Source organism: Mesocricetus auratus, unplaced genomic scaffold (genome assembly GCF_017639785.1).
Source record: "Mesocricetus auratus isolate SY011 unplaced genomic scaffold, BCM_Maur_2.0 Super-Scaffold_100691, whole genome shotgun sequence".
NCBI classification, from domain to species: Eukaryota; Metazoa; Chordata; class Mammalia; order Rodentia; family Cricetidae; genus Mesocricetus; species Mesocricetus auratus.
Genome location: NW_024429267.1, coordinates 57,889,066 through 57,914,309, shown reverse-complemented (window position 1 = coordinate 57,914,309; position 25,244 = coordinate 57,889,066). Strand labels below are relative to the sequence as shown.

Here is a 25,244-nt window from a genome sequence, read left to right as displayed (position 1 = left end):
GGACACCCCCTTCCCTGGACACATCCCTTCCTCTGGCCTCTGCCTTCATCCTTCCTGGTCTCCTGGTCTCAGGAGACTCATGCTACGCGGTTCCCCAGGCAGCCCACCTCCTGCTTACTCTTTGGAGTCTCGTTAGGCTTGTTTTAATTGTTTAACATTTATATTACTGTGATGTCCAGTGGTTCTTGGTTGTGAGAGAGAACTCAGAAGACTGAGACTGCCCCATCTCAGCAGATGAGGGAGTCACAAGTCACTTTTGAAGATTGCCCGGGGAAGTTCTAGTTGCTGCAGCCTCCAGGAATGAGCCAGGAAACGTCTTTGACAGTAAATGCACACCACTTTGGTTTTGGCAGTTTTACATTTGATATCCGGCCACTGTGAACGTAAACGGTTGGGTTTCCATGCCCCAGGGTGTCCAGTCGGTCTCGTTACAGCCGGTACTGATGGCATGGGATCCGGGGAGTAGTCAGTGATTGACCTGGCTTGCTCTCGAGGTGTCGGTAAGGAAGGAAGAGAAGGGCCGGTTTTGTGTTAGTTGTGAGCATGTTTTGGGGAAAGAACAACCCTCAGTGACAGAACACGTCTATTTTCATGTGTCCTGTAAAAACCCTTTCCTGTATCTGTATAAAACTCCGAAGGATGATACCAAATTGATTATCTGAGGGGGGGGGCAAGGCAGGGGTGAGTGGGGTGGGGGCAGAGGGGTCACGCACCTCCACTCATGTGTCTTTAGGTTTGAGTGTGAAGGGGGGACCCCAGTGGCTCATGGCTCTGTTTGTACAGAGCAGTGTCGCCCCTTTCCTGGTCCCTGCCGCCCCTGCTGAGCCCCAGCAGTCATCCTGCTGTCTGTCTGTCTGTCTGTTTGCCCCTGAGCCCCATCGTTGGTGCTGCTGTCTGTCTGTCTGCCCCTGAGCCCCATTGTTGGTGCTGCTGTCTGTCTGTCTGTCTGCTCCTGAGCCCCAGCGGTCATCCTGCTGTCTGTCTGTCCGCCTGCCGCTGATGGGTGCTTCCCACCCCTGCCTGCCATGGCCTTTGTGGTGCTCGGTGGATGTTTGTTCTGTCTCCTGTCACCGCCGCCACCACCGTCTCGTGACGGCCTGTATCCCAGCACGTTTTTTTGTGATGTCAGCTCTCCATCCATCTCCCATGGAACTGAGCCATCACACCCGGCAGAATTGATGTGACAGCCCCCAAATGTCCACCCATTTCTTCAAATGACTCTGTACTCAGATGGAGCGTGACAGGTGATGAAATGCGCCTTCAGCATCTCTGGGAATGATCGGTACTTGGGAGTTCATGGAGAGGCATGCCGTGAGCTAGGTGTGGTGAGAGCCTCCTCCTGAGGGATCAGGCTTCCTAGAGGCGTTCTCCCCCTCCCCCACCTGCTTTGATCTTAAAAGAAAGGTTTTCTTAAAGAAATATTTACACGGGATAATTGGTTAACTGTGTGGGAAAATTTATTTTCTATGCTTATATAAAAGTTAATTCCAGATGGATTAAGGAATTCTATTCCCCAAAGAAACCATGAACAGCTTGGAAGAGAAAAGAAAGCAGAGAAGCAAATACTTAGCCTGCTTTTGTATAACCTGGAAAATTTCCTCTCCCCTAAAAACCATAGTTGTGAAGCTCTGGGTTCTCCCACAGAGGACCTGGGTTCAGTTCTCAGCACCCACACGGCGGCTCACAGCGCCTGTAACCCCAGCTCCGGGGCCTGTGGCGTTCCTTCTCTGAGTGCTGTGCCCGCGTGGCCTCGGTGGGCTCTGAACCTGGCCGTCTTGCTTCCACAGCGCGCTTTGCCCACTGGGCTGTCTCCCCGGCTCTCTTCACTAGAGCCTCCTGCCCCCAGTCTCAAGCTTGCGTCTCTGACCACCTGCTGAGCTCCCGGTGCTCCCTGGTCTCTATCTCTAACTGCCTGCTGAGCTCTCGCCCGGTGCTCCCTGGTCTCTATCTCTCACCACCTGCTGAGCTCTCGCCCGGTGCTCCCTGGTCTCTATCTCTAACCACCTGCTGAGCTCTCGCCCGGTGCTCCCTGGTCTCTATCTCTAACCACCTGCTGAGCTCTCGCCCGGTGTTCCCTGGTCTCTGACCGCCTGCTGAGCTCTCGCCCGGTGCTCCCTGGCGGGATGCACCTGCAACTTTAGTCAGCTCAGCTGAAAGGCAGGGTGCAGCCAGCTGTGGTTTGCAGTCCCGCTCACTGGATGGTGTCCTCCGAGGGTCACATTTGGTTGGGTCTGGATCTCAGCAAACAGAAGGCTGTTTTCTTATGGGCATACTCTGTAGCTGGGCTTCAAAACGTGACTAAATCTCAACTTAAGGAAAGATACTTTAGACTTGAGTGGTTAGACAGAACATCATTCAATTTTGTGGCGAATAATTTAGATTTTAGAGATAATTTGAACCCTTAAAGACATGTAAGAATGTACTTTTGTACGCTGTGGATTTGGGAAACAGTTTTCTTCTTTTGATTCTCTGACTACGTAAAGCTAAGCACCCCCTTTAACCTGTCTCTACATCTGGGTTAGCTATTGATTTAGGGGACTTTCCAGGACAGGGAGGAAAACTCACTTTGGAGTTATCCAAGTCTTTATCCCAGTTTGGGTAGAAGTGGCCCCGATGTTCTCTGTGCATTCCAGAGGCAGGCGTCGATGTCGCCTGGAGAAGGCTGACACCCGCTGCACAGCGTACTCTGTAGTGCGTGCGTGTGTGGAGACCACGCTCAGTAGAGACTGGAGTCCTCCGGGACCGGAATTCAGAGTCAGAGGGATAGAAAGAGAATGTGGAGCCGAGGGTGGGGGCCACGGGAAAAGTCTGGCGCCGCCTTATGTAAATGTCAGTGAGGAAACAGATACCTGTCCCTAAGTTATGCCATGCAAGACCAGGTGGGCCTGTAGTACATTAGCTTGTGAAAGGGTGACAACTGTGGCCTCGGTTCCCAACTCTGCAGACAGGACCCACAGGGGCCAGCCTAAAGGAAACACTGATACATATTAACTTAGTTAGGGTTTCTGTTAGATTCAAAGTTAAAATCAAACAAAACAATCCAAATCAAGCTGTAGGTTAGGGACGGCACTTGTGACATGAGTATTTCCCCATTGAGCTTCTAACCCAACAGGCCAGAGAATCCAGGAGAAAAACAAACACAACTTAATAGGTCCTTCACATGCGCGTCTCTTCACACACACACACAAACTCACGCACACACGCACACATACAAACTCACGCACAGCAGACATCTTTTTTTTTTTTTTTTTTTTTGGTTTTTCGAGACAGGGTTTCTCTATTGTTTTGGAGGCTGTCCTGGAACTAGCTCTTGTAGACCAGGCTGGCCTCGAACTCACAGAGATCCGCCTACCTCTGCCTCCCAAGTGCTGGGATTAAAGGCGTGAGCCACCAATGCCCAGCACACAGCAGACATCTTAAACTAATGGACAGAGAGATGTGCAAACAAAACTATTGCTGTCCACCTTTCCCAAAAGAACTAGACTTCATTTGAAAGACCGGGACTTCCAATCAAGTTTTAATATCAATGACCAACAAAAGGGCTGGTACCTGTGGTTCTCCCTTGATCCTGGGACACCGAGAACCCATCTGTCACTTGGGGAATGTGTCTTTGCATTGGGCAAAGGCAAATGAAATCAGGGTGTTGTGTACCACGTGGGCAGAGACCTTTAATGCAGCCTTGCTTCTGCATAAATGTCTGAACTTGTGAAGCGTGGCTGACTAGGCATGGCCAGGCAGCACGGCCAGGACCGCACCTCTGGAAACCCCTGTCTCCCTGGTGTCTCAGACAGACACTGTGTGTCTCGTCATGAGCAGTGACCTTTGCCCGGTGCTCTTCGCAGGCTGGTGATGTACATCGAGAGAGACAGCAGGAAGACCTCCCCCGGGCAAGGAGCTGCAGGCCGGGAGCGAGTACCTGGCCAGGTGCCTGGATCTCCTCATCCAGCACATGGTACAGGAGCCACCGCGGATCCTAGGTAAACGACGGACACCTTCTCGGGGCCCATAGCCGGTTACCTTCCTGCGGGAGGCTCTGACATCCCCTCTTCTTCATTCTTGTTCTCTTCTGTTTTAAAATTAGTTTAAAAATTGGTTGCGTGGGAATTTCACATGTGTGTATGTTTTGAACATGCTCACCCCCTCCCCCTCCTCCCCTCCCCTCCCCATCCCTCCCTACCCTTTGACTTCCTCTCCTCCTCGTCGTCGTCTTTGTCAGTCTTCTTTGTCTTCTTTTGGTCTGCCTCCTCCTCCTTTTCCTTCTTTCCTAATCAAGCCCAGCTGGCATTGCCCAGCCAGTCTTGGGACTGGGGTTCTGAGGTGTGGTCAGCCCACGGGAGTATTTCAATAAAACAAAACAAACCCTTATCTGACTCTCTCACTCCAGCAGCCATCAAATGGTGGCAGCGCATCAGTTTCCTTGTCGTCTGTGCTGGGATTTTTGTCTGGCTGGGGCTTGCACAGGCCTTGTGCCCGCTGTCACAACCTCTGAGTCTCCCTGTCTCTCCTGTTGCAGTGCAGTGTGGAGACATTTCTCTGGAACACTGGCTTCAAGACTTAGGTTTCCTAGTCTGTTTTATAGGATTGAGATGTGTTACACTTGTGTGTTACCTGAGGTAGATAATATTCTTAGTTAGGGTTTCTATGGCCGTGAAGAGACACCATGAGCACAGCATCTCTTCTACAGAAAGCATTTCATTGGCGCCATTATCATCATGACAGGAAGCTTAGTGGGATGCAAGCAGACGTGGTGCTGGAGAGGTAGCAGAGAGTTCTACATCCGCATTGGCAGGCAGCAGGAAGAGACTGCCACACTGGGCCTGGCTTGAGCATCTGAGAGCTCAGAGCCCACCCCCAGTGACACCCTTCCTTCAACAAGGCCATACCTCCTGATAGTGCCACTCCCTATGGGCCTATGGGGGACATTTTTATTCAAACCACTACAGTGGCAAGTCAAGAAAATAAACAGAGTGGAAACAAGAATATGGTTCAGCCAGCTCTTGGCTGGCATGCGTGGAGCCTTGGGTCCATCACCAGCATTGCGTAGTCAAGTGTGGTGGTGCCGTCCTGTAACCCAGCATTCAGGAGGTAAAGGCAGGAGATCAAAAGTTCAAGGTTACCCTTAGCCACACAGCAAGTCTGAGACCCTTCTAGGTCTCAAAATAGAAAAAACTAAAATCCCCAAAACAAAAACCATGCCCAACAACAATAACTTAATACTGGATCTCATATGGTCAGTTTGAATTAATTTTCTCAAGATTTCTCCCTGCCCATATATGCACTTGATCCAAGCCGAAAGGCTGAAAAGCAATTTGAAATAATATTCTTTGAAATTAGAGCCATAAATACATTTGTTATTAAAATAATTTTAAAAATGCATATTTTGTTTTATTGTTTGGATTTGTTGTTGTTGTTGTTGTTTGAGACATGGTCTCGTTATGTAGCCCAGGCTGGCCCGGGACTCTGCCTCTGCCTCTCTTGAGTGTTGGGATTAGAGGTGTGTGCCACCAGACCCATTTTTCGTTTCTTGTTGCTGTTGGTTTTTTGTTTCATTTTTGTTGAGACAAAGTTTGGGTTGGAATTGAACCCACTATGTAGTAGCAGAGCCTGGCTTTGAACCCCTGACCCTGTGCCTCCGTCCTCCAGGTGCTAAGATTTCAGATGTCCAGCACCACATCCAGGCTTAAGCTCCTAATTTGAATGTTGAAGTTTGCTGTCACAGATCTGGATGGTGTGGGTTGCTTGAAGAACTATCTTTAGTGTGAGGACACGAGGGACAACCTGCAGGGTTGCGAGCTGCACCTAGGGAAAGGCCTTGCTTGTCATTTTTGGAAATTAAAGTGCAGTGAGGCGGGCTTGGGGCTGCTCTGGCTCCTTTCCTCTGCGCTCCCAGCAGGTGTGGCTCTAACCCAGAAGTCTTGAGCACACTGAATTTGATTCAAGCCGTCTTTCGTGAAGATGTGGAGCTACAGATGTGAGAGGAATGATGAGGTCATCATAACTGCCAGTAACTCTTACAGCCAGTTAGGAAACATTTTCCACCTAGTGACTGAGAAGAGAGCACCTCACAGTGAGTCAGCAAAAATGTTGGAAATTGGGGCTGGAGAGACGGCTCAGCAGTCACAGGCACTGGCTGCTATTCCAGAGGTCCTAGGCTCAATTCCCAGCAACCACACGGTGGCTCACAACCATTTATAACTCCAGCTCCAGGGGATCCAATGCCCTCTCCTGGGTACTTGCGTGCACACATGCACGCATGCACACACACACACATACACACACACTCATACACTAGTAGTTTGAAATGCTCCCAAAGGGAGTGGTACTATTAGGAGGTGTGGCCTTGTTGAAGGAAGTTGTGGAGGTAGCTTTGAGGTTTCATATATGCTCAAGATACCACCCAGTGTCTCAGACCACTTCTTGTTGCCTGTGAGTCAAGCGGTAGGACTCTCAGCTCCATCTCCAGCATCACGTCTGCCTGCACGCCGCTGTGCTGCATCATAATAATAATGCACTAAACCTCCAAAAATGTAAGCCAGCCCAATTACAAGTTTTTCCTTTATAAGAATTGACTTGGTCATGGTGTCTCTTCATAGCAATAGAAACCCTAAGATTGACAGACAGGCATATGCACACACAAATAAAATAAAATTTAAAAGTTTTGAACATTGATCTCTTTTCTCCATCCTTGGAAGTGGCGGGGCACACATTTAATCCCAGCTCCTGGGAGTCAAAGGCAGGCAGATTTCTATAAGTTCAAGGCCAGCCTGGCCTACAGAGAAAATTCCAGGACAGCTAAGGCTACAGAGAAAGCCTGTCTTGAAAAAGAAATACTGCTTCCTCTTTTCCCCACCACATTTGTCTTTCTTTCTGATTTCCTTTTCAATCTGTTTACTTGGAATTTTAAATTAGTTTTCTAAAGCAGTAAGCAATAACAGTCAATCTGGACAATACAAATACGATTCTAAGGTCACTACTGTTTCATAACTATTGATAAATTCTCTTTCATTTCTAGGTTAGAGGTCAGTTGATAGTGCCTATGCAGATTGCCACATTCTATCCCCAGAGTGTGGATTCCTGGGGATGTGGCTCAGTTGGTAGAGTTCTTGCCTAGGATGCATGAAGCCCTGGGTTTGGTTCCTAGCACTGTATAGAATCAGACATGGTGGCACACACCAAAGCCACAGCCTTACCTGGGCGGTGGAGGCAGGAGGCTGACCCTCAGCTACATATCGAGTTGGGGGCCAGCCTTAGCTACGTGAGACCCTGTCTCAAGAGAAAGTGTGAATGAAAACTCAGTGGCTACCCACCACCTTAGGTTGAGGTGGATTACCTCACCTGCTGGGTTGGAGTGGAGCCATGGCCGGAGGCTCCCGTCCCTCTGTGGCCTCAACCCTCCCTGATGTGCTCCACAGGCGACATTCTCAATGCCCTGGCCAACGTGTCTGGACGAAAGCATCCGTCAACGGTCCAGGGGAAGCAACTGAAGATGTGTCTACCCATGATGCCTGTGGTGCTCCACCTGGTCATGTCTCAGGTACCCTGTCAGGGGAAGACGCAACATGCGTGGGCCCTGCCCCTGCCCCGGAGCGGGGCCGCCCCTGCTGAGAATTCTCTCTGCTTGTCTTTGACTGAGTTAACTCATGGCTGTCGGGATCTAATCCAGGGAACTCTCGTCCCACAGGTGTTCCGGCCTCTAGTGGTGACTGAAGAGTTCCTGTTCAGCTATGGGACTATTCTGGTGAGTAGCACATCTGGCTAACAGTGCCGCCATTGCAGCTGGCTGCGGGATGGGCTGTGAGAAGGAAGGAATTAAAAGTCTAAATGGCATTTGTTTGTAGGAAAGTGACCTTTTATATTTTTATCTGTTCACCGTAATAAAATTTGACATTTGGGGAAAATACATTCTCTCCTGATAATGTATTTTGTTCAGAGGCAGCCCCAAATAGGGTGGGGGGAAAAAGCCCCCCATACTCGGTAGGCATCAAGTTAAGGATTTGAAAGGACATGGTGAGAGTGGGGGCTGGGGTGCTGCCGTTAAACTCCCGATCTCTCGGTCCAGTCACACGCATGGCTGTCTGTGACGATGCTTTGCGAAGTTAAACTCCATTGGTTCCCTCCTTTACTTGACTTTGACAACGTGAGAAGACACGGACACCAAGGGAGGGTGCTGCTTCTCATCCCTTCTGCACACACAAGGCTTCTCCATGATGCTGTGGTCCAGGGGTGACAGGGTGTGCTGTGAGTGTGCTGAGTGTGTGCTGTGAGTGTGCTATGGGTGTGCTGAGTGTGTGCTGTGGGTGTGCTGTGAGTGTGTTGTGGGTGTTCTGAGGGTGTGCTGTGGGTGCACTGAGTGTGTGCTGTGGGTGTGCTGAGTGTGTGTTGTGGGTGTCCTGAGTGTGTGCTGGGTGTGTGCTGAGTGTATGCTGTGTGTGCTGTGTGTGTGCTGGGTGTGTACTGTGGGTGTGCTGAAGGTGTGCTGTGCTGAGTGTGCACTGAGTGTGTGCTGTGTGTGTGCTGTGTGTGTGCTGAGTGTGTGCTGAGTGTGTGTTGTGGGTGTCCTGAGGTTGTGTTGTGGGTGTGCTGAGTGTGTGTTGTGGGTGTCCTGAGTGTGTGCTGGGTGTGTGCTGTGTGTGTGCTGTGTGTGTGCTGTGTGTGTACCGTGGGTGTGCTGAAGGTGTGCTGTGCTGAGTGTGCACTGAGTGTGTGTTGTGGGTACGCTGAGGCCAGACAAGCATGGCAAGCTTAGTCATGTCGCTCACCACCTGGAGCCTGACCTTGATGTCCACAGGAAGCCCACGAGCTTGGGAAGTGTGACAGAGCCACACGGGCAGAGCACAGTGCATTTCAGTTTTATTGTTGTCTGAGGTCAATATCAGGGTGGTCATGAGGGACTCTTTGGGCTCAGTTTTGACTTTATCCTCATGCTGTGAACTCTGAACCAGAACATTCCTGCAGCGGGCTGTGCTTTTTCCTGCATTTGTAACCCTTGCACTGATCATCTGTCACCGTCTGTACTTTACTTTGTCTCTTAGCAAGAACGTGTTATGTAACAACATTCGCGCCCAGGTCTGGAACAGTCTTGGCCACTGTAGCCTGCCGTGGAGTGCGTCTCAGTGTCGAGTAGACAGACGTGGCCTGTGTTCTGCGTGCTCTCCACTCGCCTGCACTTCCTGCCCTATCCCCCTCCTCCTGCCACTTTCCAGGTTTTTGCCCGCAGTGAGCAGCTTGCTTTACACTTTACATTTCACCAGCCTTGCGTTGTCCTCACTGGGGAGGCCTCTGTGTGGACTTTCAGGAATGGCACCGCATGGGCTCAGAGACAAGGCCGGAGACCCCGCTGGGGAAGGCTCCTCACTTCTCCAGGAACGGGTCTGCTGTTTGTTGGTCTTCCGTAGGGTTGCCTCCATACAGGTGTTTGTGGAGAACTGAAAACAGCTCGCCTGGTTCATTATGGTGAGAGCCTCCACATTTCTGTCTGTCGTTCTCAGGAGGGAGTTGAAAGGAAACGGCAAGCATTGCGTTTTGAGGCTGTTGAGATGGCTCAGTGGTTAGAGGTGCTCGTAGGCAAGCTTAAGGATCTGAGCCCCAGGTGGAAAGAGAGGCCTGACTCCTCCTGCAAGTTATCTAAGTGCACGTGTGTGTGTGTGAGCACACACAAAGCGCACATATACACACACTGGCACCTACACACAATCACACGTGTGGGCACACATGCATGCAAACACATGCACACACGCACGTGCGCACATGCACGCACACATACACGCATGAATACACACACATACATGCGTGCGCATGAAGGGATGAGGTGGTGCTTAGTGGGGCCACTTTCCGAGTCTGCATCATGGCCGGTCCTGGGTACCTTGGTGACTTTCCTCACTGTACCTGCTGTGCCCTTCTGCACTCAGGGTTGGTGGCTTTGGTGTGACACGGGAAAGCAGTAGGTTCCTGTCTAATCCACACCCCGGTTCAATTACCTGCGCAGTTTGTGTCCGCTTATCGTGGGCTGTTGATGTGACACCGGAGCCTGGAAGTTGGCCGTGGTGTCTGTCACCATGTCTTCTGCACGCCATCCTTTGAGGCTGGGACTGTTGTGGAACCCAGAATTCGCTGGCTGTCAGTGGGCTTCTAGTTTCCTGCCTCAGCCTTCTGGTCTTTCATAGTCAGCTCCGGGGGTCAGCCTGATGTGACCCAGCCGCTCTTGGGGAGAGGGAATCTCAGCTGACAAATTGCCTGGAACAGACTGACCTGAGGGTGTGTCTGTGAGGCATTTTCTCAATTGCTAAGGATGTAGATAGGCCCCGCCCACTGTGGGCGGTGCCATCCCTGGGCAAGCGTGCTGTTGGATAAGTGAGGGAGCCCAGCAAGAGAGGAAGCGAGCCAGTAAGCGGGGCTCCTCCATCGTCTGCCTCAAGCTCCCTCAGTGATGGACCGTGCATTGTAAGCTAAACAAGCCCTTCCCTCCCAAATGTGTCTGGTTGTGGTGTTTATACAGCAACAGAGAGCAAACTAGGACAGCCTTGCTGTGGGCTACAGGTGCGTACTGCCGCTGTGGTCCCGGCTTTGGCGTGGGTGCACACTGAACTCGGGCAGATGCTCAAGCTTGCTCAGCAATCTCTTGTCCTACGGAGCTGTCTTCCTATCCCAGCGCAGTGAAGAAAAGCTGTGCCCGGTCCATCTGGAGATCAATATTCTTTTTAGTGTTTTCCAAGTATGCCCAGGTCGTCTCCATCACGGCAGGCTTATTGCTTAGCTTTTAAAAACTGCCCTACCCCGAGATGCTCAGTTCCAGCGGTACTCAGGAACAGCATATGCCTTTGGGAACTCGTTGCCTTTGGGTAAAGTGGGTGGGAGGGAGACCCGGGCTTTGGTGTCTTCACTCATTGCAAGGGCTCTTAAAAGAGGGGACCTGGAGGGCGTGGCCCTGTGCGTGTGGTAGTGGCTGACACCAGGTCACGGTTTGCCTGTGGTGTGGAAGGAACCTTACCACCCTCATTAGAGCAGCTGTGACAATTCCCTCACAGGAGGGGAGGGCACTAGCCCCCTCCCGGCTGTACGCACTTCTACGTCATTTGCACGTCGTGGTCGTATGGTCTGATGCGGCTCTAGAGCCATGGCTCCCAACCTGGGGGTTGAGTGACCCTCCCAACACTCGCAAAATTAGTTATGAAGTAGCAGTGAAAAGAATTTTATGGTTGGCCATCAGCATTCGGAAGGCCGAGAACCACTGCTCTGGAGTGTCTAGAGATGGAAGGAGAATGAATGGTGGTGGGCAGACTCGACCTGTGGGAACAGCTCGTCCGTGCTGGCAGGTGAGCTGCTCCTTGTCACCCGCAGCCCTGCTCTGTAAGTAAACCCAGCAAGCCCAGTGGCTGGCTAAGCCGGGCGCTGATGGAGTGGTTGCTTTGGTCTGTGGTTGCTGCCCTTTTACGGTAGAGCATGCTAGATAATTACATATGGTGCATGAGTATAGAAATTAACTGTGTAAACATCTCCCCCAAATAAGTGACATTTGGGTCTTAAGGAGACTGCTGTCTGGCCACAGTAGCAGGGGCTTTTACACTATCTTGGGCTTTCACAGGTTCCACGAGAGGGGGGTTAGCCAACTGCTGATGGCTGCCTCCCACCGTGCTGGGAAGGCAGCCCGTCCCCACACCAGCTGCCTCTCTAAGGCTCGCAGCCAGAGCTGGGGAGGCTGTGGGGACCCCGTTGAACTGGGCCAGAGCACAGGAAGAAGGGATGACAGAGAAACAAGTGGGCGGATCCTGAAGGATGTTGACCCACTGTGCACTGTGTGTCCTTTCCCAAGGTTCTTGTGTGAAGAGCCCGCGACCGGGCCTTGCCTGTGCTCAAGGCCTGACCTCGCCGGCTCGTACGAGCGCAGTGACTGACAGACAGGACTTCCCACACCTGTGCACAGCCTCCTGACACGGGAATGCTGATTTGCTGATGTTCTTGTGAGGAGTTTTTCTGTCTCCGTACTGACTGTACACGCTGAGGTGGGCAGGGCTGCCCTTGGCCTGGTGCAAAGCCCGTTTTAACCCCCTGAACCATCTCTGCAGCCCTGACAGGGCTGCTCCCTGCCCTTGCTCTCCCAGCTGGTGGCCTGACCCTGGGGTCTCTGCGTTCTCTGTCCCGTGTGGAGATCCCGTTTTGCTGTCCATGCTCTCTGTGGCCACCCGGGTCCTGGGCGTGGTCACCTGCTGACTCTGTGTCACTGCCTCTCACTTTCCTGGTGGCTGTGGCCCTGACCAAGCGGCCTAAGGAAGAATTTATTTTGACTCCATGTTGGAGGGTTATTTCACCATCAGATAACTATTGTTGACTCAAAAGAAGAGAAAAATTAGTGTTAAATCCGAGAATGTATGGGGTAGTGAGTGGTGGCTCCAGCCTGTCTCCTCAGGGCTGTCCCAGGACCTGGTTTTCTGGGTGTCTGCTGTGACAGCTGCTGTCAGGTGGCCAGCCTTCCCGTGGCGTCTTCAGATAGTCGCCTGGAAAGGATCAGCGCGCGCCTGCGCGCGCACACACACACACACACACACACACACACACACACACACACACACACACACACACACACACACACACACACAGCCCATGCTTGCCATGGGCATCACAGGTAGTTGATTTATTTTTTTAAGTCAAAGATGTTAAAGGAATCACGATGTTGAGAAACTTATTTTGGGGTATCACTCTAGTGGACCATGTCTAGATGTGGGGTTGCACTGCACACGCTTGCCCATTCTCTGTCTTATAGAAGAATTTTTACACGTTTGGGCGTTTGTGTGCATGCACCGCAGTGCCTGTGCAGATAGCTTGCAGGAGTCCATTCTGTCCTTCTGTCCCTGGGAGTGAACTCGGTGTCTGGCTTGGTGGCAAGCTCCTTTACCTGCACAACCATCTCTCCTCCGCCTCTCCTCTTAAAAAAGAAGACATTTCTTTCGGAATTTTTAGTTTGGCATCAAATTAATCATTTTAGAAATTTTGTCTCATTTTGGAAATTTGTGAATCTTTTGTTTGTTTGTTTGGAGACAGGGTTTCTCTGTGGCTTTGGAGGCTGTCCTGGAACTCGCTCTTGTAGACCAGGCTGGTCTTGAACTCACAGAGATCCGCCTGCCTCTGCCTCCCGAGTGCTGGGATTAGAGGCGTGTGTCACCAAAGCCTGGCTGGAAATTTGTGAATCTATTTCAACCAAGTTATTATAAAAAGATTCTGTTCTACCCTTTATGATGAACTTTAAACATCCTCCCTTGTGGGTGATCTGAAGAGAGCTGAGGTTTTGAATTTTTGCTTTTTGGAGAACTTTGATTTCCTGGATTCTTGGGTTTTGTTTATAACAAACACCTTCACCTTTCAATTTCTCCTCCTTCCCACTGAGGCAAAAGAGAGGAGGAGGAGGAGGAGGAGGAGGAGGAGGAAGAGGCCTGGGGAGCCCAGCTGCCTGGACAGGGATTTTCTCCTGGGATTTTTCCATGATCATATATTTATGAGTAAAGCATGCATACACATAAAATTAATCTTTAAAAATTAGAATGTTTCTTATTAAATTAAGTATGCATGTGTATCTGTGTGTGTGTGGTATATACTCATGTATGTATCTGTGTGTGTGTGTGGTATACACATGTATGTATCTGTATGTGTAGTGTTTATGCACATGTATGTATATATCTATGTGTGTGCATATGTATGTGTATGTATCTATGTATGTGGGGTGTGTGCACATGTATGTGTATGTATCTATGTATGTGGGGTATGTGCACATGTATGTGTATGTATCTATGTGTGTGGGGTGTGTGCACATGTATGTGTATGTATGTGTTTTGTGTGTATATGTATGTATATGTATGTGTGTTGTGTGCATGTGTATGTGTGTGTGTGTGTGTGTGTTGTGCACATGTGAGTGCAGGTACATGTGGAGTCCAGACGAAGGGGTCAGATCTGGAACTGGACTTTCAGTTGCCATCCTTGGGGGCTAGGAATTGAACTCTTAACCATTGAGCTACCTTTCCAGATATATGAAAAATGTATGTATATAGTATGTATAGTGTTTATGTAAGCACATTTTAAACAGATAGCAATGTTTCATGTTTGTATATTTAATTTTTTCCCCTGAGTTTAAGACTCAGATGTGGTTTCGGGCAAAATGTTACCTACCTAAGTTTCCTATCAGGGTTGTTTTGAAACCCCATCTGTGGAACGCTTCTTCTCTTTCAGAGTCACATTAAGTCCGTGGACTTGGGAGAAACGAACATAGACGGAGCCATAGGTGAGCGGACACGTTTGGTGCTTGTGAGTCGCGAAGGGCACGGGTGGACTCCTGCACTAACGATCTCTGTGATCCTAGGGATGGCGGCCTCGGAGGAGTTCATCAAGATCACCTTGTCGGCATTTGAGGCAGTGATACAGTACCCCGTTCTGCTGGCCGACTACCGCTCTACGGTCAGTTTCTAGGAAAGCCCTCAGTCATTTATTGATAATCCTGTGTACACGTGTGCCCGGTTGGCAGGTGTCCGTGCCACGGAGCAACCGTTCAAAATAACAGGGGGAGCCCTGGAAGGCGGGTTCCAATTTTGTTGGTTGGGAAGGGGTAGGTTTCTCTGAGTGTTCCCTTGACCTCCCAGACCCTTCTCCTCGGGGCCAGGAGCAGACAGCTGTGGGGAGGTTTTGCAGGCACTGGGGATGTGCCGACTCGGTAGCGCCCGTATTTCCGGCTGTCCTGGCTCCTCGTGTGCTTCAGGTCCTGTCCGAGCAGCCACTGACTGGGTTGTTCCCTTCTGTAGTACGAAGGCGTCTTGTAGACATCTTGCCTGTTTTTCCTCTCCACTCTACGCTGCTGTTACAGTTTCCTGATCCCTGCAGATGGGCTCCGCTTGGTGATGTGTTGTTTACATCTGGTTCACAGCGGCCAATGCCAGCATCAGAAGATGACCGTTCTCTCTGGTGTCGGTCACACTGTACTCCTGGCTCAGTCATCTCGTGTCTGTGACAGGACTGTCTTGTTGGCGCCGTACTTGTCCTTCCTCTCAAAGTCTTCTGTGTGCACACCTCCCTCCCTCCTCAGATGCCTCGTGTTGGCCTCTGCCAGGAACCTGCTGTCCTCATCGGGACCCTGTCAAGCCACAGGCTTCTCTGTGTCCTGGGAGCCATGTGTGCCCAAGGCTGGTGTCCTGTTCTAGAGTCAGATCCATCCTTGGCACAGACCCACATACCAGGCGGCTCACTCAGTGCTGGGCTGGGAGGAGCCAGCGATCCCGGGCATCCTGTGTTGGGTTGTGGGTGAGCGCCACAGTCGCAGTCGTCACCTCCGTCGGGAAGTGGGCCTCAAAGCTCTCCCGCTATCTTTTCAGGCTCTAGTAATGTTAGAACTTGGGTTTTCTGTATCTCAGCACAGTTTTCAGGGAGACAGTTGGCGCACGCTCCCGTGCACACCTCTGACGTAACAGGAAGGAGCCGTTCACGGCTGTGATTGAGATGTCACTCATGGATCCTGTTGCTTAATGAGCAACAACCTCATGGCTAATTTGTTCAGATCCAGTGTTTATAAGTATCTGTATTGCATTCAAATAGAAATTCAATTAGTGTGTTTTCTAATCATGAAACACAAGTGTGTTAATTATTGCCACTGCAGCCTCAATTGTGACAGAAAAGGCATCCTCACAACTTACCACTTCATAAAAAATGTTCTCTAATGCCGCAGCTCATGGGAAATCTTCTAATTATCTCTCCTTGGGCATGACTGGAATGCATGAGGAAAAAGACCTGTACCCCAGGGAGCCTGTGTGATTGTTTTAGATTTCGGCACATACCCCTACAAGGTTCCTGGTCGATACCTGCTCACAGGGAGGCAGCTAGCTGTGTTTAACTCTTGCTGAGCCCAGAGCCAGCCTAGGAGCGTCTCTGGGGTGTCTGGGCCCTTTAGCTCAGGAGGGGTCACTTAGAACTTGATTGCCAACGGGGCACTGTGTAGATCAGGTTGCCCTATGGGTGTGTCTGTAGGGATCGTCTTGGTTGTGGCAACTGTCGGGGGTGGGGAAGAGCCATTCTGTCTGTGTCCTGGTCTGTATAAAAGAGGAGACAGTGAGGGTGAGCTAGCCCAAAGCAGCATCAGGTAGCCACAGGGAATGCCCCCCCCATCCTCACATGTGCAGTCCAGAAGTTCGCACCCCAGTGGGATGAGGTGCCCTTCCTGACTGACACTGATGAGACTCTAGGCAAGGGTTAAGTGTAACTAGGGGCTCTCTAAACTTCTCTCTTACCTCTCCTCTCTGGCCTCCTTAACTTGAGACAGTTTGAAGTTCCTTTTATCTGTAGTAAAGTTTTTTTTTTTTGTGAACCAGCTCTTTAAAGGAAGGCTGGGGAGTGCAGTGAGTTGAGCATGCTTGTTTTCCTCTGCTCTGATCCAGCCTGGGCTTGTAGGGGGTTGGTGTGCGTTCGTGTGTGCGTGTGCGTGCGTGTGTGTGCTAAGAAAAACAGAGCAGGGCCAAGGTTTGCAGGACACAGTGTGGATAGGGGACCCTCAGGGTGTGACAGCCCTAGGCAGTCTGCTGATTTGTGTCTGATTGTATAAGAGTGCATTTCTTCTTTTTTTCTGGGGGGGCGGTTTGAGGCGGGGTTTGTCTGTGTAGTTCTGGCTGTCCTGAAACTTGCTCTTGTAGACCAGGTTGGCCTCAAACTCTCAGAGATCCACCTGCCTCTACCTCCCATGTGCGGGATTAAAGGCGTGCACCACCACTGCCCAGCTAAGAATGCATTTCTTAACCTGAGTGTGCAAGGGAAGTCAAGTGTTAATCAGGACGGGAAGTGTCTGCTAGAGACAGAGGGTGCGGGTGCATGTGGCCGTGCTTGGCTTGTCCTTCTCTCCCTGGGAGAGACGTTCAAGAAAGTAAGCCTGAATAGCCGTCCTAAGGTCAGGCTCACTTGGCCAGGGTGACCTTGCCGGGGAGTTGACTGACAGGGTTGAGAGGAATGGGGTGGAAGAGAGCAGTGAGGAATGATGTCATGGACATTTGGGGTTGTTTCTTATATGTAATCATGGAGGTATGGAATTCTGTGTGTGAGTTGGTTTTATTCTCTGCCCAAGGAAAGGCAAGTTACATAAGGTAAGGGATGCTGTGGCCAGAGAAACACCCAGGGTGGGTGATCGGTTAGCATTTGAACCACTCAGCTCTGGATGTCACCTTTTGGAGATTTCTTTATCTCAATGATCCTTTGTTGGACCCCCACACTGGTGAAATCGGCTCTTTCCCAAAGTGTTTGCTGGAGTAGAAGTACTATTGGGTGCCCTACCCTCATATCCCTGTGTGGGACAGTGCCGGAAGTCCAGTCAACCCCGCAGAGTGGTTTTACTGGCACTGGACATTGATGCTTTCCAGAATTTCATTTTCAGAGTGTTGCTTTAAGTATGCAAGCTATTGTGCATGCAGTTTTATGGAAAACCATTCATACTGAAACATCAATTGATAACACGTTTTCACTGGTGCTGGGCCCATGCCGCCACGCACACTGAGCCCTGGCTGAGCTCAGCACCCTGCACCGCTGTCTGACTCCCTCAGCACTCCTCCAGCTACTGGAGAGGAGGTCGGGGGGGGGGCATGAGCTACGTGGTCATGGGGAAAGGCCAGCCTGCCTTCTGAATTTAGATTTCCAACTTGTCTGGTATCTTCTAGATGGTACCTCTAGATGACAGCTTTGATTCTGTCTTGGGCATTGTCAAATGAGTACACTTGGTACTTCCATCTGCAAGAAACCAAAGACAGAAGAGACGTCAAGTGGCCAGATCATCCCATGGCGGGGTCGTCACAGTCGGGTTGTCACAGGCTCTAAGGACCTCTGGTCTGAAACCGAGTGACTGTCTATTTCTGAGAACCAGAGTGAAGCCACGGCGTCACACATACCCACCCTTCCCAGAAACCCGAGCTCACCGCCCTTTCTTCCCTTATGTGTGTGCTTGTGCTACAGACGATCAGAGTTTAGCTCTGAGTAACCACCACGCTTTGAGAGTAGTGGTGTGAGACTGCCGGCTGGTCTATATAATTTACTTTGTGTTTGTTTAAACAATGTAGCTGACGGTGTCGGCAGGCACAGGAGTCACGCGTTCATGTTAGGACAGCCAGCTGCACACCTCGCTCAACCAGTGTTGTCTTCAAAGTAGACACAATGATGCTTGAGAAATGTCTGCAAGATTGCGTGTTGAACATCTTGTAACAACTCCAGGAACCAAAAACATTTCTTGGCCCTGTGTCCTGAAGACTATAATTACATAATATTTTAAATTATATTTTCATGTTTTCCTTTTTGCTAGGGTCATTCATTATATAGTAAGGTGCATATTCTGCCAAAAGAGAGATGGACTCCTTTTCCTTTTTGGATCTGTAAGACAATGTCCTGTTTTGAAAACCACAGGTTATGAAATAAGATATTAATAAAATAGATCAGATTGCTTTTCTACTCTCTCAGTCCTTTAGTGTGAATAGCTGAGTGGACACCTTGCTCATGTAATTATTTTTTTTCTGTGCACATGCATCTTTGCAGGGTATGCACACATGAGTGCAGTGCCCACAGAGGCCAGAAGAGGGTGCTAGATCCCCCCTAGAGCTGGATTACAGGTAGCTGCGGAGTCGTTCAACATGGTGCTTGGAACAGAATTTCAGTCGTCTGCAAGAGCAGTGTGCGCTTGCAACTGCTGAGGCGTCTCTTCAACACCCCTGCATCTACTGAGTAGCCTTCTGACAAAGAAATCCATGCAGTAGAATTGAAGGGCATAGTCTTCCCATTTACATATTTAATTCTGACCTGATGCAGGTTTCTCTGCAGGGGTTTTCTCACTTCTGAAGACAGAGTTTGTAACTGTGGACACTGTTGCAATTGCCTGGGGACAGGGAAGAAAAGCCACGTTGATTAAAACAAAAGATGGTAGAATTAGATTCTGGAAGTGTTTGAATACACGGCAGGGTTGCATGCCGCCCTCCTTAGTAGTGTGGGCTGTTAAGCCATCTGCATTCTTGGGTGAAGTGATTTCCCCCCACTAAGTACAGTAGGGAGATTTCTGTTTCTCTTGCGTAATCAGGTCACAGAGGAGTGAAACTCTTGAGTCTTCAGAGTATGGGTGGTGGCGTGGGACGGCTTTCTGACTTCCTGTGTCAAGTTCTCAAGTGTTTGTAGTTTCTGCCTCCTGTCTTTGTGAAGACTTGCAGGCCCTGAGTCTGTTTTGTTTGGGTTTAAGTTAGCTGGGTTAAAGTGTTATCTCTCTTAAATCCCATGTGTCTGACGTCCCTGGGGCTGAGTGATTGTGTGTCTGCCCGCTGCTGTGGAGGCCTCTCTGCTTTGGAGAGAGTGCGCTCTTCGTATCTGCTGTCTAGTTCTTGGCCTTCCTCCTCCTCCTCGGCGGTTTGTTTGAATGTGTTTTACACAGCCGCCCACCCTCACGTCCCAGCCCTGCAGACAAACCTCCAGCCATGGTCCTTGCTTCTTGATTAGTTTAAGGGGGATCGTGATGCTTGGCAGGACCCAGAATGGCTGCAGGCGGGCCTCTGGATGTATCCAGATGCTTCTGGAATATCTAGATGAGGCTGGCTAAGGTAGGAGGACCCACAGGTGGGCAGCACATTCCTCAGGCAGTGTCCTCCCCGGTGAAAGGGAGAAAGCAGCCTGAGCACCAGCGTTCATCTCTCTGCCTCCTGACCGTGGGTCATGTGACCGGGCCCACCGTGAGGGACTGCACCCTCTCCCACCCAAGTCGCCTTTGGCTCCCGCTCCCCCCGCCCCCACCCCGTGCCCCCGACAGCGACTCTGCTGGTGGACAGACAGACCGGGGCTGGTGTCCAATAGCCATTTCCTGTTCAGAGCTCTGAGCCGCAGCCTCCTCTTTCTTGTCCTTTCTTCCAGGTCATCGATTACATTCTGCCACCCTTGGTCTCCTTGGTTCAAAGCCAGAATGGTGAGTGAGTCTGTGGCACTGGGAATCTGGTTTTGTTTCTCGGAGGTAACTGGGTGCTGCTGGGGACCTGGGGTGACCTGGTCCTCACCACCCTCCCTCCCTCCTGCCTCGGAAGCCCTGAAGGCCCCGGTGAGCACGTGCTCTGCCCTTACTCTGCCTGTGGACTCACGTTCTCGGCATTCTTTTCCCAGTGGAGTGGAGGCTCTTCAGCTTGCGGCTGCTGTCCGAGACCACAACCCTGCTGGTGAGCCAGGAGCTGCAGGACGGTGACGACGAGGCCAGCTGTGATTCCGACAGCAGCCTCCTGGCGCTCCTCCGGGACGAGCTGCTCCCCCAGTAAGCACCCTGCTGCCCACTCACATGGGGGCCGCTGGTGTCCAGCTGGCCCCAGCGATGGGGTCAGGTCTTGATGTCCCCGTGTCTTGGCACACACGCTCCTGGTCTCGAGCTCGAGAGGTCTAGGCACAGGCTGTGACTGTCCCACTGTGGAGGACCCAGAAGCGTCTCAGCCTCTGTGGGGCGTCGTTTGCTGGGTGCAGTACTCTCACACAGACTGAAAGGTGCTTCTAGCTGGGGGCGGGTGGCGTGGTGGTTATGACCCCAGAACATGGAATTGAGACTTCTGGCACACCTCAGAAATAAGGGTGATGGAGGCCAGCCTTCCCTTTGCCCAGACACTCTCCGGAGGGGAGTCAGAAGCCTGGGAGAACGATATGAACGTGGGGGGGGGTGGCGTGTTCTTCCCTCCTGTGGCTGCGTGACTCACACAGCTCGGTCACAGCAGCAGATCTTCAGGAGCCGTCGGGAGGCCCTGGCGAACTCTGAATGGAGTCCTGTGGCGCAGACAGCCCTCAGATAGCTCACACCGAACATGGTTTGTTTGTTTCCAGAGGGTCTCTCTTTCTCTCCGTAGCCCAGGCTTTCCCAGAACTTGCTGTGTCTCCCAGGCAGGCCTTGAGTTGATACCTTCAGCAGAGTGCTGACATTGTAGGCGCGCAGACCGCACCCGCTCGCAGGTGTGAGGAGGGGTGGCACCTCTCCCGTAGATCATTCTACAGGGTTAGATGTAAGGGTGTGTGTTTTGCATCTCTTCCCTCCTCAGGGTGGGGTGTGGTCTCAGTCAGATGAGTAGGTGTTCCAGAATGGGCGGCCTTGCCCGAGGTGCCCCTCTGTCTACTCGACAGTTCCCTGGCTGTGGCATGGAAGACAATTGCCACAGAAGAGACAGGTGAACCGTGTTGTGACGTTGCCAGTGCTGAGACCTTGAAACGCCTTAGGCAGAGCGAGATCCACTCTAAAACATGAGGTCGGAGTCTAACATTTCAGGTGGTGTCAGTCCCTGCCTGATGGGCTGAGTAAAGTGCATGATGGGAAGGGGCTTAGCTCTTCCAGTCAGGTGCAGGGCAGTGACAGGCCGGCCTCTTTGTCATTCCTCACTTCCTGCAGTGTGTGTGTGTATGTATGTATGTATGTATGTATGAGTGCCTGTGTATGGGTGAGTACCTGTGTGTGTACATATGTATGGATGTGTGGGTGAGTGCCTCTGTGTGTGTGTGTGTGGGAGGGTGAGTACCTGTGTGTGTGCGTGTGTGTGCATGCATGCATGCGTGTGTGTGTGTGTGTGTGTGTGTGTGTGTATGAGAGAGAGAGAGAGAGAGAGAGAGAGAGAGAGAGAGAGAAAGTGGGGAGAGAGGGAGAGGGAGAGAGAAGAGCGCACCTGTGTGTGCAGAGATCAGAGACAACTTTCAGGACTTGTTCCTCTCCTTCCACCATATGAGTTTCAGGGATGGATCTGGAGTCATCAGGCTTGGCAGCAAGCCCCTTTCCCCACTGAGCCCTCTTGCTGAACCTCCTGCTCAGCTTCAAACACAACTGAAGTCTCATTTTGCTGATGGCTCCCCTCTGAGGACTCTGGGGGAATTCTGCTTCAAGCCTCCTGTCTCATCAGTTCCATATGGCTTCTGTAAGACGTCACCACAGACAGCTGGCATGGATGACAGTCATGTGCTCGCTCTGTTAGCTCACAGGCTTGACTCCCAGACTCTCAGGACTCTGGCTTCTGGGCGGAGCTCCTCAGGCCATGTCTGCTCCATGACTTCACACCCCAGCCCCTCCCCTCCCCTCCATACCCCACTTCCATTCTGTCTCATAAGAAGATCTGACTGGTTTAGGGTCCGTCTGAGATTGGGTGGCAACAGCCCCAGGCCCTTAAGGTTTGCGGAGACTTTCTCCATGGCAGGGCGAGTCACATGCCCTGTGCTGGGAGGGCGCACCCCATGCTATGACTCAGCTGCCCTGCCCCTGAAAAGGCTTGTGCTCCTCAGACACACACTAAGCCAGCAGCTGTCAAGTCCCACTGTTCTCAGAATCTCTGCGATGGCTGCGTCACCATGTGCAGGGAACTCAGGCTGGTTGATGGTAGCCTCCGTCCTGTGGTTCAAGTCTGTTGGTCTGTCCACTGTGGGCATGTCCTTGCTTGTTTCGGAATCCCTCAGTTTTCCTTTTCTTCATGGTTGGGATTTGGGCAACTGCAGGCGAGGATGTAACGATATCACTAGACCCAAGATAAATGATGAATGGGTCCTTATCGGGGACGCTTGCACAGAAAAATACAAAGAACTGCCAGAGCGTTTCCCTGCTCTTCCTACCATATCCGCTGACTTTCCTACCAGATCTGCCGACCCGACAGAAAGAGTGCACCAAGGAAAGCCGCACCTCAAGCTCTTCTCTTTCTGTTCCTTCACCTGAAGCCACACCCAAAGGGGTGTGGCCACCGTTTCAGGTCCACAGACCCAGTGCCTACAGTTCCTCTTTTAGTCTAAAGAAGGTTTTAAGCCTGATGCAAAAGCTATATACAATGATAACAAATGTCAGGTATACTATAAGAAAAGGAAAGGCAAACATATACTAATTAAAACCTGTCAGAGCCCAGTGTTGGTGGCGCACGCCTATAATTCCAGCACTCGGGAGGCAGAGGCAGGTGGATCTCTGTGAGTTCAAAGCCAGCCTGGTCTACAGAGCAAGTTCCAGGACAGGCTCCAAACCTACAGAGAAACCTTGTCTTGAACGCCCCCCCCCAAAAACCCCCAAAAACCCCTATCAACCTGAGCAACATTAAGCAAAAGATATATACTATATGTCCAAAGTCAGGGTAAAGGCATGACAGAGATAGCAGCCCTAATCTGGAAATTCTAAATCTTGTCTAAGAGAAGAGAGGATATTGCTATAACTGTCTGGTCTTCAACCTCATCAAAGACCTGAGAAGGGAAATAACATTACTAGGGTAGGCAGAAGTACAAGTAAGCGACTTCCAAAAGGTGCAGTGAAGACAGAAACAGCAGGCTACCTGGACAGTCACCCAAGGTCTCACAGCAACGTCGGGCAACCAACTTTGGCCAAGGCCTAAAGTATCAGATGGACATCTCAGAAGCAGGGAAATTGAAAAACTGTCTTACCCTGACCTAGCAGGGTTCAACAGTCTTTAAGTTTATCTCCTGGAAGCTCAGCTAGGACAGCGTGTCCAAAGTCAGTGGTCAAGGTGGGAACCATTCTTTGCCCAAAAGGCCAGTAGCCGAGGAGAGAATGAACTCCTAATGGAATGTCATCGGTGCCCAACATACTCTCAGGAAGCTTGGTGCTGTCAGGAGCAATTGTGTCTCATGTCAACAGAGTACTAATATTAAAACATTTAAATGCCATATTCTGCAGGTCTGGGACGTGTTTGAAGATCAATTATCTATGACTAATGTCATAGGTATAAGAAGCATGGGTAACTATAATCTGTAATTCTCAGAGACGTAGCTGCTCAATGGCTGAAGCTTCCCAACATAATTTAGCAGGGGCAATGACTTCAAACAATGTAACTCTATGTACATATATACATATATATGTATACATGTATATACTTATATATAAATCACAATAACAGAAATAGAATTGAAATGTCTTGACTAGAGATAGAACTGTAAAGTGCAGTATGATAAAATGTCCTAAGTTGTATCAATATACAGAATATATACATAAAGATAGTTTTATATCTGTGTACAAAACATCATAAACAGAAAGAAGGCATACAAGAATCTAACAATTTATCTATAGCTAATAGTTGCTAAATTTAGTTCATAAGAAGATATGTTAATCTACCTATGTCCCATCCTAACCGTACCCTTGCCATCCATACCCCTAACCTTCTATAAGAGATACCTGAGTCTAGCCATTACCTTCCATACCCAATCCTATATAACTTAAAACCAACCCTAAGCAGGTGATAATTATTCCTTTTCAGTGATGAAAGAAAAAAAAACCCAAATACCCTTAATGCCAACTGTAGGGAAATGGGCGTTGTATTTCTTAGAATTACTTCTGGCTGAAATGGGGCAACGGTGACTTTATGGGATCCTGTAGGAAAAAAATTAAGGCAACTGAAAATCTCTAGAGGACTAGCTGTAACATTTGTAGCTAGTGTCTGAGTGACAGGAGGTTCTTGACTGGAGTTCTTATCTGAAGCTCTGGCCAGAGTGTTATAAGAAGGTGCACCATCTCAGCTACCTAGTCTGGAGTTGTATAGAGAAGCATTAGTCCTAAACTGGTCTTAGAGTGGTGTTTACCAGTTCAGAGACATCAAGTGGAGTCGATGAAGTGGGGCCCCATCTCCTTCCCGGGAGACTTCAACGATTGCATAAGTCAGATTCTTCTTTGATGGCTCTTTCTGCACAGCTATCCTTTCTCCTTGAGGCATCTACACGCCTGAGGTCTTTTAGCTTCTTGAACAAAATGAGAAGAGGGTTTTTCCTCTTAGGGGAGATAAATGTCACATCTTCCCAGAAAACCATCCTGGTTTTTATTCAGTGGGTGGACCAGGTTAGACTTCAGAGGGTCATGCTAAGCAGGAGAGGCTGTAGTTGAGCCCAGATCCTTGTTAATGAACATCAGATCTCTCAGGAGTCTGGAGCCCAAACCTATGTTGGTGAAGTCTGGGAAATGAAAGCGGTTTATGTACTTTCAGAGTTGACTGCAGAAGGTGACATCGTGTCTTGGTGGGGACAGGTCTGCAACTGTCACTTGGGGAGCTGACTCATCAGGCCCGTTCTTGGGGAGCAAGAACTCACTTCACATAAATGTAACTATAGATTGCCTCAGTTTACAACCTTGAAGGGATTTTAACCTTAGGGTAACTAGTGATGTTTCCAGTTTTTATTCCCAAGCGGGGTCCTTTTTACCCACTTGGAGTTGTGGAACTGATCACAACACCCAACAATTGCTGACCAATCGCAGCAGACTTTGTCCTTGGCCAGGAATAGTGGTGGGA

At 50.3% G+C, this 25,244-nt stretch overlaps 1 protein-coding gene across 1 annotated transcript in view; it reads left to right on the top strand.

Moving 5' to 3' along the window:
- Positions 1-25,244, top strand: part of Ulk4 (unc-51 like kinase 4) — a 267,099-nt gene that overhangs the window by 73,640 nt on the left and 168,215 nt on the right. The window contains 8 exon segments of the mRNA XM_040739628.1: positions 3,843-3,882; positions 3,884-3,977; positions 7,413-7,534; positions 7,682-7,738; positions 14,215-14,266; positions 14,345-14,439; positions 19,885-19,936; positions 20,128-20,272. Coding sequence (XP_040595562.1) covers positions 3,843-3,882; positions 3,884-3,977; positions 7,413-7,534; positions 7,682-7,738; positions 14,215-14,266; positions 14,345-14,439; positions 19,885-19,936; positions 20,128-20,272 — 657 coding nt within the window.